This window comes from Equus asinus, chromosome 5, assembly GCF_041296235.1.
Source record: "Equus asinus isolate D_3611 breed Donkey chromosome 5, EquAss-T2T_v2, whole genome shotgun sequence".
NCBI lineage: Eukaryota > Metazoa > Chordata > Mammalia > Perissodactyla > Equidae > Equus > Equus asinus.
Window position 1 is genome coordinate 65,488,529 of NC_091794.1, and position 14,192 is coordinate 65,502,720.

Consider the following 14,192-nt stretch of genomic DNA (forward strand, 5'->3'; position numbering starts at 1 on the left):
CCAGGGAGGAACTACTCACTCCCCTGCCCTTGGCTGCTGCTGGAGACCTGAGTCAACCTGGGAGCACCCCATCAGCTCTCACCTTCAGCCCAAAGTGCCCCGAGGCCAGACAGCCAGGCTTTGAATTCTGGCTTCCCCACTGACTTAGCTGTGTGACCCTAGGCAAGCTACCTAACCTCTCTGTACCTCAGATATCCCATCTACAAAACGTGGTTAAAATTCCACCTTCCTCACAGGGTTGCTGTGAGGATTAAAAGTGCCCTGTAAGTAAGGCACTTGGAACAGTGCTTGGCTTAGAGAAAGCACTAATTAGCATTAGCTGTTATGATTCTTAAAGTTTACCTCATCTCTGAAGTCTCTCCTCACCCCTACTACCCCGGGTGGGACCAGCTCGCTGCTTCCATTTCCCCCTGAGGCCAACCTCGCCGCTTCCTCCACCTTCCCAGCCTGCTGGGGCCCTGGGATGCTGGCCTGTGTGGACCACGTCCTTGGCCCCCTGCCTGCTGGCTGCGCCCCTGATTGAGCCCCTCAGTCGCAGGTTGGTGGCCTCCTGGCCCTGCCCCTGCCAGCCTGGGGTGGTGAGACTGCGCAGCCCTGGGTGCTGCCTGGCGCCCGGGGTTCCCCTCCACCTTGCCCACCCTCCTTCAACAGACTCTTTACTCCACTTTTCTCCAGCTAATCCCATTGAGTGTGTCAGCTGTTCTGGGCCTGGACTTGACTCATATGACACCCACGTCCTCTGGGTCCCCAGTGGACTCCCCGGACGTGGGTCAGAGCACCGCGAGCACTTTCCTGCTTGCAGTGGCCTCTCGGCAGGATACCACTGTTCCTCTTTGCATCCCCAGGCCAGGCTCAGAGCTGGGTGCACCAGGTGCTCAGAGAAAGCTTTTGAGTGAATAAATGAAGGAACAAATGATTAACATAATGAATAAGACAGAAAGAGGGAAACCCTACTGAAATTGCCAATCCTAAAGAACAGAATCAAGAGGCAGGAACACTGAGTCCCAAGTCAGTGGGAGAACCTACAATTATTTAGTACACAGCGAGCAGTTCTGGAAACCACAGCTGCCCAGACGCCCGCGGCCCAGGGCGGCGCCCCCCTCACGGAGGGGACGGCCCAGAGTTGGCGAGGCCCTGCTCTCCCCGCTTGCACGGAGCAGGCTGTTCCCCACACAGCACAGATTTGCTTACAAAATACAAAGCTGTTTTTTTTTTCCTCAAGCGCCCCTCTTCTCTCAGGCGTGGGGCTGCCTTGAGGAAGAGAACCAGCACAGACAGAACTCCTGCTTTGAGGCAGGCTCCCAAACTCGTGAACATTTATTCCTCAGTACGATCGACATGAGGGAATTTAAGACTGTGTCTATCTTTCAGAAGAGGGAAATGAGGCTCAGAGAGGTAAGGGAACTCGCCCAGAGTCACAGAACCGGTCCCCGACTCTGACTCTTTCTATTACTCCACTTCATCTCCAAAGAATTGTTCAAATTCCGTTGTGTTTCTTACATGTATTCCTGAGAATCCCGTACCAGGTCTGTGGGCCTTTCTAAGTCTTTCTTTGCAGGAAAACTAGAGCAATCACAGTGTTAAAAGGCACCAAGACTCCCCTCTGTGCCCAGCACTCGTGTGCTGCCTTCTACAGAAACAAAGCAAATGTGTCCTGCTCTCTAAGTGCTGGAGGAGGGGCAAGCAGCTTTGCCTGGAATCTGAGCTATTTTATCTGATGCATTAACGAGTTTAGCAGAACCCAAAGCTTTTAAAGGCAGACGCACTTTGCCATCACTTGTCAGTCACAGCCTTTCCAAGGCCGAGGAATTCCAGGCCAAAGAAAAGGCCCCTTTGTCCAGAACTGTAACCAGTCCACAGCCAGAGACAAAGGGTCCAGTTTCCATCGGAATCCAAATAACGATTAACAGCCTTTTCATTCACCAGCTTGAAGGAGAACAGCTTCGAAAGCAGAACCTTCTGTGAAGCCCCAGCGCCCCGGCTTCCGTGGCAGCTCAGGGCTGCCAGGCCTGGAGGAGGATCCCTTTCACACAGGCCAGAGCCACAGTGCTGAGTCAGGGCCGGTCGCTCGCTGCCCTGCTCTCCGCCCTGTTTTCCATCCCCTCGGGTGATGTGTTGGCCAAGGCTGATCTTATCTCCCCTCCTGCCTCCAGGTGGGAAGTCTTTGTGGCGAAAGGAGGCTGGAAATGGGAAAGTCACTCACAGATCAAATTTTAAGGCTGACTCTTATCTGAACCAGCTAGCTAACTTTAGATAAAATGTAGTTAAGGTATTTCTCCTGGGGAAACAACAAGGTAATCTGGGCTCCTTTTTATGTCTTTTGTCTTTCTGCCTCAGAATGGCTCACCTCCATGGGTTTTGGACACTTCACGAAAGGAGGTGTCATCATCCAGTGGTTATAAACCAGGTAGAAAAATTGAGAAACCCGGGTCCAAAGCAGAGTGGAGGGGACACTGGGTCTGGACACACCTGGGTGACCATCCTGGTCCTGCCCCTTACTGCATGTTTGACTTCGGATGTCAATGTAATCCACCTCCCTCATCCTCGGTTTCCTTGTTGTAAGATGGGGGCACCAGTTCCCACCTTTGGTGGTGTGTGATACCTGTATACAAAGTGATTCACACTGACACACAGTGCAGCTCGGTTAAAGGTAGTAATTTCTGTACCTGACATCCTGATATATTTACCCTTAGACTGTGTGCTTTTTTACACTGTCCTCTGGCTTGTCTGTCAGTCTGCTTATCTCTAAGATGGGGATAAGTAACTTATTTAGTTTGATCTCACAATGGCAGGGTCGCCTATGCTCATTACTTCTGGTAGAGCCCTCATATACAGGACCTGCATCGCCTGGAGGGGGAGGGAGCTACTCGATGAGGTAGAGTAAGGGGCAGAAACCTTGACCCACCCAGCTGTCAGAGGCAAGGGATCCAGGGGATAGGGGACAGCAAGAGATCATGATGAAGTCAGGTCAGTGCAGGATGGGCTCACAACAGACTGGAGGTGTGGCTGTGTGTGAGCAGAGTCCAGTCAGCCCCTACTTCCCTCCCCTTGCTCTGCCCTGGTGCCTGGGCATCCTGGGATGGGTCCTGGGTGGGAACACCAGTCTCCAGGAGACACTGGAGGAGAAGGGAACAAGAGACTTGAAGGTGCCGGGTCCAGAGGGACAGAAGTCCCGGCCAGCCTCTGGGATACCAGCAAGCCTCCTGCTAATGGAGTGCCTTCCTTGGGGCCCAGGGTGTGTGCCTCACATCCTGCTCTGCTTTTGTCTGCTCGTGTCTTAGAGGGATCTGCCCATTACTCTGGATTCTCTCTCTCTGTGTCATGATCCCCATTCTGGTGAGCTGAGAAGGAATCATAGGATCTTGAGGTCTTGGGGCTCACATTTCCATCTCCAGCCAGACCCACACCAGCTAGGCTCTGCCATCTTTCTTCAAGACAGCTTCCTATCCCTTTCTCCAGATCACTTGCTCTGCAGCGTTGCAGGTCCAAACCAGGACACGGCGCCTACTGTGTTTCCATAATACCCTGTGCTTTTCTCACTTGGAGCTCTTGCTGCACTGTATTTGACATGTCCATTTGCTGTTTGCTTTCCTCAACAGACCCTGAGTTCCTGGGGCAGGAAGAGATCTTACTAATCTCTTATCTTCAATCTTCTCCACAACGTGTGGGTCATAAGTGGAACTCAAAACTGTTGAGTGAATGCTTGAATTAAGACCTAGCCCTTGCTGATCTCTCTTGTCTTATTTCTTACCACTGTTCAATAGTTGGATTTGCATAGAAGTTACTTTCCCCATGATGACTACAAAGCCTTCATAGTTATCTTAAGAAAAAAAATACATTTAAACATAAAAATTCAAAGCAATTTGGCATACCACCTATAGCCTCCTATTCTCAACCCCGTCCACGTCTCGGCCATGCCCATTTGTTGCCAAGCCTAAAGCGACCTTCTCCCCTCCTCCTCAGACTTACCAGTGATGTCTGCATGCATCTGCACAAACAGGGGATTCTTGCTCAGCCCTCCACACAAGAAAAGGGTGCTGACAGAGTGCCCTGCGGCCTCCATGGCCTCGATAATGAGGCGGGTCCCAAACTTAAAGGGAAAAACAGAAGAAAGCATCAGTATGGGAGCAAAGGGAAATGATGTGGAACATTTTTGAAGGGTTTACCCAGTGCCAGACACTAAGCTAAGAGGTTGACATACACCATCCCCGAAAGCTGAACTCAGAGAGATTATGTTGCCTCTGATCACACAGTTAATTAGGTTGCAGAGTGGGAATTCCAACCTGGGCCTGCTTGACTCCAAAATCGTCTTAATTACTACACTATTTGCTTCTGTCAGTAGTTATACAACATTGACAAAAACAACTGACAATGCTGACTCAGTTAATAAACACAGTTCATTCAGACACATAATTGATGAGTGTCTCTTATGGCCCGGGTGCTGAGAATGGAATGATCAGCAACACTGCTTTGAAAGTAATAGTCAGTGGTTCCTGGGTCAGCCTTCTTTGCCTAAATAGGAACTCAACTCAGTAAAAATGGCTGATGCTTGAGAAGAGGACATTACCATAGGGTCACCAAGGTGAATCTTAATTTACAATCATTTAGCTTTAGCTAGGATATTTGAATAGCTAAAAATCATAATTTATTGGTAGTTCAAAAACTAGAAGTCCACAAGTCATAATTTATTTGGGCTAAGGATTTACAATAAAAAGATGAACTGTGATATGACCTTAGGAGGCAGCCACACGGCAGTGTCCAAGAAAGTGGCTCCAGAGAGATATGAGGAAGAAGGCTTTTGGAAGAGAGAGCCCTTGAAATGTTTAGAGTGAGCAATTCTGGGGGATGATAAAGTCACAGGGGCGGCGTGGGTGTGAGCTGCCGAGGCAGAGGGAGGAGAGGTTGAAGGAGATAAGGAGGCCAAGGATCTGAGAGGCCACAGATGATGCAGCCACCACGAAGAAGGGGAGGTTTGGGTTGGAGCGTAGATGTGAACCAATACCACTGATTTAGTGTGTGATACTGCTGCTAAGAAGTTGGTACCCAAGCGCATAGAGAAGGAGAAGGTTGTTCAGCTTGAAGGCGTGGCATATCAGAGGCTTAAACAAAGGAAAGGAAGCAGGTTTGGGGAGCGAGTGGTCAGGATATCCCCTGACTCCCAAGGAGTGGGATGCAGGGCAAGTGGAGCCTCCTTTGATGAGGCTGTCTGGAGAGCTGTCTCCCTCCACTGGGCTGGGGTGCTTTTGGGAAAGACGGTGGCTAAAGGGTCATTTGGAGACCCTTTTGTAGGGCATGAAATCCTGACTGCTGTGGAATAAATGATGAGGGACAGCACAGTTCAGAGCAAAAGCACAGCATGTCCAGTCCAGAGGTCTTCACGGTTTGTTGAAGCTATTAGCGAATCTGGTAAGAATATGGATTAGGTGAAACCTGGGCCTCCAAAGATAACCCACAGATGTAGTATGTTAAAAAAAATTAAACATGTTATACCATATAAGGCTAGATCCTGCTTATTGATTATGGCTGATTTCCCCCAGATGTTCTTTCTTAAGCTTTTCAGGGGTCATGAACCCTCTTGAGAATATGATAAAAAAAGAAATTGACCTCCCCAGAAAAAAGTCGCATACAAAATAGTATTATAAGTAATTTCAAGAGGTCTACAGATGCCCTTACCTCCACTAGGGGTCATTTTGTCTCTGTGGACTCTTGGTAGCCTTAGTCCAGGGGCGTGAATCTACAGTAGCTAACAGCACGGCTTTGGAATTCACGGAATCCAAAACGGCATTAAGGCATTTCACCTATTTCTCGAATCAAATCTGTACCCAACCTTTCTAAGACTCAATTCTCATTTTTTAAATGGGAATAATAATGCCATATTTGTTCATTTGAAAATTCTATAGATTGTTAGAAATGTTAATGTGAAAAAAAATGCAGTCTTAGACTTGATGAAATTGATAAAATACAGTAATACATATCTTGCAAGGCTGCTGCTGTCGATAGTGTATGTAAACTCATAGAAGAGTGTCGAGCACCTGGAAAGTGTTTAGAAATGAGCCTTTTTCTGGTTATTTGCTACACACTAGGCACTTTGCTATGCACTTTAACGTCACCTCTAATCTTCCGACAAATTCAAAAACTGCATATTGTTACCCCCATTTAGGAGTTACATAATTTGTCTAAGGCAATGCAGTCTGTGTCGGAGGAGAGTAGCTGCCTTCCAAATGCCTGGACATGCCATGCAAAGTGGATATTTCTGATGTTTCTAAACCAGGGAGCTGGGGCTCATGTGATTAGCAGGCCTGAGTGGCAGGTAACACAAAGCAGGTTCCCTGGGAAAACGAAAGAAAGGATCGGAACAAGAGGCCCTCCCTCAGAGGGGCTGCAGCCGGCCGTCCCTGCCCCACGTGGCACTGGGGGCCACATTTCCCATTGGGGTGGCAGCGAGTTACAGGGCATCGTTTGGCGCCCCAGCCTCCACTCCGAAACGCTGTGCCCTCCTTCAACGCCGCCGCCAAAGGGCTGATGCTAAATGACTTTGTGCTCACCTTTCTGGAAAAAATGTTTTCACAGAGAAATTTAAATTAAAATTAGGCTATTCCACTGGGAATGTAGGGAACCAAATGCAAATCAGGAGACTTCAAATGCAAATGGTACTTTTTAAGGGTCTATTGTAAAAAGAAAACTACAGATGAACAGGCTGTGGATAAACTGGTGTCTGACAGGTCTTTTAAGCACCCGTGATGGAGAGAGAATTTTACTTCATGGAGGGTTTCGCACAGCCCCGAGTTAAATTCATGACAGTATTGCTTTAATTTCATTCTATTCCTACAAAATACCAACCGTAGACATTACTCTAGAGGGCATTTGTGTAACTTCTCAACAACCAACAGGTGCCAGGGCCATATACAGAGCCACGGAAATAAATTTTTTCTCAACTTGAACATCATGGGAAAATATTTGTTATCACAATGCTTCATTAAAATGCACATTTTTGCCTAAAAGATCAACACACGCAGATACTTTTGCAAAACAGACCAAACTCCTCACAATTCAACTGACTCCACAATAAAGCCCTATTAAAAAATCTGCCTTAAATTGCCTTCCCTTTGTGGCATTATAAAGCTCATTAAGACAATGAACAGAATAAATACGATGGCTTTTAATATATGCACACACACCACATGAAAGAGTGTGGTATTTGGGGGAACGTAGCTGCGCCCCCTCCCAGGCTGCATGAAGTTTAACCTCATCTCTACGCGCTTGGACTTCTGCTGCAGCGTTCTCACCAGGGAGGGGACCTCTGTGAGACAACCCCACTTTGACAGTGTTTCCTAAGGTGTGTCAAGTCAAAGCTGTGCTTGGGAACGCCTGGAAGCTGACTTCCTGCACGTGGCTTCTACAAATAGGCCAAAGAAAATGCAGCCTCATCAAGTGGAAAGAGCAGCAGCCTGCGAACAGGAGGGGCAGAGGTTCAAACTCCGATCCCACCTGCCCTAGCTGCGTGACCCCGCGAGCCGTGTTCCCTGTCTGTACAATGAGGGCACTCACACCGACTTGCAGGGTGACTGTGCTAAGCCACTTGGGTAAGGCACTCTTTTTGGTGCCTGCACAGAGTGGGCGTCCATGAGAGGTGACACTATCACGTGATGGTGCCCCTTGGTTCATCCTGTGTGGTCTCGTTCTTCATGTCCACCCCTCAGCGTGGACTCAGAAGGATGAGCATCACACAGCTCTGATTTTCCAGGATTATTCACTTCGGTGCAAGCAATTCATTCCGCTATGACTGCTCATACAATGAAGTTAACAAATCAGAAAATCAAAGTTCCCCAATACATCATATAGCTACTTTTATTTTGGAAAGCTTAGGTTCAAACCCCAGCTCTGCCACTTACCGGCTGCATGAAACTGAGCCAGTTCACTGAACTCACTGAGGCTCGGGTTTCCAGGCTGCGGGATGGGTACAGCAGCACCTCCCTCACCAGGCTAAGGCAGATAATGTGTGTAAAATATCTAGCACCGTTCTTGGCAAATAATACCCCAAAACTATATTATTTATCATCATTACTGTACAACAGGCTCAGTAAGTAATTGTCTTTACTACTGACGTACATTTTTGTTCTCTATTTTCATCTTACTAGGCACTCCCTCCATTTTGACAGAGGTCACAACTGCCTATTTTTGACCAAGTTCCTAAGAACATAGCAGGCTGACTGATTTCACTGAACTGGCCAAGCTATTCAATCTATACGACAAATGGCCTCAGGAAGATGCAGTCGCACTGGCCTGTACGCTAGAGAACTATTTAATCAGGGCCGACTCCAGACTCCACGCAGCTGCCCTGGAGGGGCATGGCCCCTCAGCGGCTGGAGAGCTCTGCTCTCCTATCATGTGGGTGCGGCACCGGGACAAACCTGAACATAAGAAAAGCACTTTTGTTGGTGATGTGAATATATTGGGAAAAAACGCATGTAGTTCTGTTATTGGAAGCAATGAGGTTTTTGAAGGCAGTATGTGGAGAAATAGAATAAATAATTGACCAGTATATAAATATATCCATACAGCATTAATAAAGAATAGGTATGTTTCTGAAAATAAATATTGAATCAGAATTTAGTGAACTGACTTTTTCCTTTCTATTGGTCCCTATTCTCTTTCCAGAGTGGCTAATCCTCACTGAATGAACTGTTATTTTGGGGTTCCCACCAGCTCTGAGCCCCTGAAAGCCATGACTACCCACCACACTACACTCCCAAATGCGCGCACACAGTCTTCCGTGCGTGGCCCAGGCTTTGGAACCCTCTTCTAGCCACTCACGGATCATCTCGGGAGAATAAGCTTCCTTAGACAATGATGTCTGAGCTTCTAGGATTTGGTTTTCATTTTTTATCAATCTTCAGTTTAGGAGTTCCTAACACTTTAGATTTAAATTTTCCCCTTTCTGCCTCCCTAACCATCCAAACCTGTCATTTAAGCAGCTAATTATCTAAAAACAATTTCATGTTCTAAGGAAGTTACCATTTAAAGGAAGCCTACAATGAATCCTTTTGCAAAGTGAACAATATCATGTATTTTATAAATCTGGAAATTCTTAATACTAGCTTTTCTTAATGAAACTATATATGGCATTTACTTGCTTCTATTTAATTGATCTGAGAAGACAAATTAGATTAATAACAAGAATGATGTCTAAAGACTTAAAGTCCTTTCAGCTTTCAGGTATGTGAGCCTATTCACAAAGCAGGTGAAGACCTCCATCAAGATTTCCTTCCGGACGGACAAGCATCTCTTTTTGGCAAGTTCCCTTTTAATTAAGAATTTCTGTCTCAAAAGCATATGGTGTATCTTGGAGACTATGTGGTCTAAAGTTTATTGATGCCTTAAGTCTCTTTAAAAAGGGCATTAAAGTGTCTTACAGCAATGGCTTGAACTGTGGCCAGGTAGAGAATGGCAAGATCATCGAGGTCCTGAGACAGTTTCAATCCGGTGACCTGCAGGGATGAAGAAAAGAAAAGAAGGAGATGGCCAAAAGGAGCTGCTGGGGATGGAGAGAGTTCCCATGAAACACGTCAAGATGTGTTTTCTGCCTGAAACAAGTTCATATGCAAATCCCCTTTTTGTGAGCTGCACGTGAAATGACTACTAAATTGTTTAATCTCCAGGCCTGGGAGAAACTCTCCCTTCTGCCAAAGAAATGCCTTGCCTTGGATTCAACAAAACAGACCCAACACATACCACAGGAAGAGTGTGTTTGATATTTCTTAGCATGGAAATAACTATCTTCCTTCTTTAAAGAAATGTTCTTTTATTATAAACATCTTTGGTTTACCGAAATTAATATGCAGCAATGGCATTCTAGTAAAAGATGATCTTATTCTGAGTTCTGCTACCGTCAGAATTCAGTGTAACAGCATCCAGGGTGTATTCAGGGTAAAATAATATGTCTCCTAAAAATGTTATACCTACTAGAGGATAATTTAGAATCTGTAATTTGCAAGGGAATCCCATTAAAGTCAATCGGAACCACATGCTTATATGGAGTGTGTCAAACTCTGAGAGATTGCAGAGCTGAACAAGAGGCTGGCTTTTGATGCCTCCAAGATAGCTTGAATCACATTCCTTCTCTCACATCTCCCATTCATTAAGGTGTTCTCTTGAGGCATTTCTAGAGCGTGAAGAACTGCTGGTTTCTTCAAGCCTAATCTGAAGCTTGTGGGCATCAAGACCAGAGGTCGCTTTATATTTTCACATTACAGAATTAATTACCATAATATACATTTTCTCAGGATCTACAGTGAACACGGTCTTGAGTTCAGTGAGGTGGCAACATGCACCCTGTATTAAATAGGGGAGCTGAGGTCTCCCCAGACCCCTTTCCTTCATCTCTCAGCTCCATTTATTACTCTTTCCAGATTCCACCCCTGCTGACTAAGGGGCCAGCGCTGGCCTGTTGCAGGGCACAGACTCCATTCCATTGCCCAAACCAGAAACCTAGGAGCACTCTTCCCTGACACTTCCCTCCCTTCCCATATCTAACCAGTCTCCAAGTCTGGGACATTATCTCCCAAATCTTCCTTGAATCCATCCTCACTGTCTCTCACGTCCTTAATCCAGGTCACCATATGTCCTTCCTGATTGCAGAAATAGCCCCTGAGCAAATCTCTGTTTCTAATGATGCTCCTCTCCACAGTGGAGCTAATGACTATTCTCAATGCAAATTTGCATTAAACATTCTCCCGCGTTGCCCTCATTTCAGAGCGGAAGTGTCTTTGCCGTCTTACACGCTTCTTCCTGGGCTCGCCCTGCTCAGTCCTCCTGCGTCTGCACTTGCCTTCCTCATTGAGCATCCTGGTCACTCATCTGAGTTTGTGATGGGGAGATTCCTGAATTCAGTAGAGGCACCTGCTGATAGTTTTTCTTGGCAAATAATTAGGCAAGTAGGTGAGAACGACGGCTATGATTTTCACACACAGGAGCATGGAAGGTTTGGAGAGGAACTCTGGGGCTACATCTTTGCAAGCCAACAACTCTGTGAAGAAACATCCCTCAGAAAGTTCCCCCGAGACCTAACATATAGTTTGAATGCCGGAACTAGGAGAGAGCACGGACAACGCTGACGTTATAGAAGTTCACTTCACACTGTGCCTCAGGGAACACAGAGAGTGGAACCAGAACTAGGTGTTTTGACAGAATTGTGTTGTTCACCACAGTATCTCCAATGCCTAGCACTGTGCCCAGCACTAAGTTAACACTTGACTGTGTGAATTGGTGACAATTCAATGCTTCTTTTTCCCTTTGTACACTACCTTCTTCCTAACACCTTGTCTTCTCTGCCAGATTATACAATTATAGGCAGACAAAATTTACCACCTTGGCTCCTCATGTATTTATAAAGGGAGGAGACATTTCCTCCACGTTCCAAGAGAGAACACTGGGTTAGCACTTTCAGTTGCTCGCTTCATGCTCCCAAGCACTGTCCCCAACCTCCACGCTTACCCTTCCTCATCAGAAGAGTGGCTTATATGAGATTGGGGTAGCAGGAGTGTTCCTGTAGCTCATAGGGTGACTTTGTGTGGATTAGAAAAAGGTGCTCCCTGCAGGCGGACTAAATGCAAAAGGCACCCCATCTGGAAGAATGAACTAGAAAAAGGAGCAGAGTGAATAGGATTTCAGCCCTGTCATATGGCACCCTCAGCCGAATATCTTATGTGAGCAACCAGCACCGTGCCACATGGTGGTCCTTGGTAAAGGTCACTAGTCATGAATGGGCTCTCTCTCTTCTGTACCAGCCTCGCCTCAACAGCATCATTGCGGCTGATCTCTTGGGGAAGCTGACTGGACCATGGCTCAGGGCTCTCTTCCAGAGCCAGTCCAGGAGGCAGGCTACCTCTGGCTTCCTCTTCCTGGTCATCGATTAGACGTGAATGAGGCTACGATCCTCTGTGTGGCTGGGTATGTATCTGGCAGACCCACATCCCACAGGTGGATCCTGAAGACCAGCTCTGGATAAACTGTGATTGGGGGTGGGGGAGGATTTCGACTTTGTATATAAGATGCATTCTCCTATTCATTTATTAGGAAGCCCAGTGCTCTGTATAATAACATTGACAATGTAACTGGTTCTGATTCTCAGTCAGGAAGACCCCGGAAGGGAGAAGCTGTGTGATATCACCAGATTTAGCTTCCTTGATCCCAGCAAATGTTCATAAGAACTTCCCAAAAGTATTGATATTCAAGCAAAAAGATATCATGGACACTTCTCTAAATTTCTGGTGACTCCAGAACTCAGAAATCATAGGTGAGAAAAGAGAAGATAGTTACAGAAACTGAGGATGAGATAAAGTAAACGAGCATGAAATTTAGCTCTTGAGCTTGCTGGTAGTGATGGCAAAAAGGGACACGATGAGTGACATAGCTTATTTTTTTCTGACAAATAAAACATACTCATTCTTCAAGAGAGAGAAAATTATTCCTGAGAAGAAATCTAGAAGGGATTTACTACATGGATCACTCTATGGAACGTACTCAGTTATTAAAAGGGAACAGCAAAGCACAGCTCACCCATAGCCATTTCCAACATTCCCTCACCACTAACATCAGGACCACAGAGTTGAAATGTGACCCAATGAAAGACATTTCTCTCTAAAGTGTGAAGTTACTATGATCTGGGGTCCTTGCTTCCTTGACATCTCACCTGATGTGCAGATAGAGAGACTAGAAGGGAAGAGCATGAGGATGTCCCTTTGATTCTCTCTCAAATACCAGGCATCTCAGCCCTTCCTCGGCAAAAGACAAATGACAGTCAGCCCAAGATGGACCATTCTAAGGAGTGCCTGCATGGAAATCATTCAGGAAGCTACGGAGGGCCCTCAGAGAGCTCGCAGTAGGGAGGTGGCAGCAGTGCCCTGGGAGCGCCAGGGATATCCTGGGGGAGGTGTGGCTTGGTAAACAGTGAGAAAGCTGGGATAGCCCAGATGAGCCGATACCTCTGGCTGAAGGCTGAATGGTTCCATTAATAAGAGGAAGTGGGAAGGAAGCATAAGTGGAAGGAGTGTGTTTACAGAAGGGCATGTGCCTATTTTGAATGTTTGGGCAAGAGAGTGAAATATGTGGGGAAGTCCCATGGGAGACTCGCAATGGTAAGCACATTTTGTTTTGACTATTGTGTAATGAGGAAAATTATAAGAGAAAGCACTTAGAATTAATATTTAGAGATGTGTGAAAGCTGCATATGGTGGCCAAAGAGATGTGAACTGCAATTGATAATTTCAACATCCTAGATAATGTTATAGAATGTTTATGTAAATGTTGGCATTTTTGAGCTTGGAAGAGAAGTGTAGGTGAGCTTTGGAGTAAGATACCTGGTTTAAACCTGGACATTCTCCCTAACTGGCTGCATGACAGTGTGAGTTTTCTAACCTCTCTGAGCCTCAATGTCTTTCATTCGTAAAATAGGAATGATAATTCTTAAAGCATTTGTGTGAAGGTTAAATAATATATCATCTGCAAAGTGTCTTACTTTTCAGCATGCTGTACTGAGTCAACAGGAGCTAGACACTCCTCTAGCTCCTCAAGAGCCAACCACGTGTGCACAGGTCTCACTTGATCAATGTTCATTCTCTGTCTCTTGAATTGCATAAAGGGTTCAATCCCATTCATTAATTGAGATACAGCAATACAGGATCTCCTTCAGCTCGCTCTAGGTACCACCAGGGTATAATGGGGGCACTGGAGACTAGTGGATGTACAGGAAAGGGAAGGTAGGGCAGACGGTACATTGACCATCAACATCAGGGTCATAGTGTTGAAGGCATGGATATCTTAGAGTGTGGAGAAGCAGTGTGTCCCTAATGAGTGCCCAGGGATAGCACAGTGGGGGACTCACTGGCAAGGAGTCCTTGGAGAAGCCTTAGTCTTTATCAACCTACACACTTCCACACACTCTGTGACTAGGAAAGACTGACAGTCTGCGACCTGGACTTCAGCTTAAGTCCTTCTGCCCCTAATAGCTGTGTGAATCTGGACACGTCTCAACTCTTTCCTGGGATCCTAGTTGAATGCAGATTTCCCGGCATCTGACTCCAGATTTCTTGACCCTTTGGTGTGGGCCCAGCAAGATGTATTTTCAGCAAGGTCCTAATGCACAATAAATTGTGGGAATGATTGTCCTAAACCTGGGGATTGTGAATTACAGG

General features: G+C 46.3%; 1 protein-coding gene across 28 annotated transcripts in view; it reads right to left on the bottom strand.

Annotated features, from left to right (window-relative positions):
- Positions 1 to 14,192, bottom strand: part of FGGY (FGGY carbohydrate kinase domain containing) — a 378,492-nt gene that overhangs the window by 74,277 nt on the left and 290,023 nt on the right. For 27 of the 28 annotated variants that reach the window (XM_014844657.3, XM_070509784.1, XM_070509761.1 and 24 more), the window contains 2 exons: positions 9,414 to 9,488; positions 3,970 to 4,090 (listed from right to left, as the gene is read on the bottom strand). In XM_014844657.3, the coding sequence (XP_014700143.1) occupies positions 3,970 to 4,090; positions 9,414 to 9,488 (196 nt within the window). The remainder of the gene's footprint in view (positions 1 to 3,969; positions 4,091 to 9,413; positions 9,489 to 14,192) is intronic. The other variant, XM_070509768.1, reaches the window with a different exon arrangement.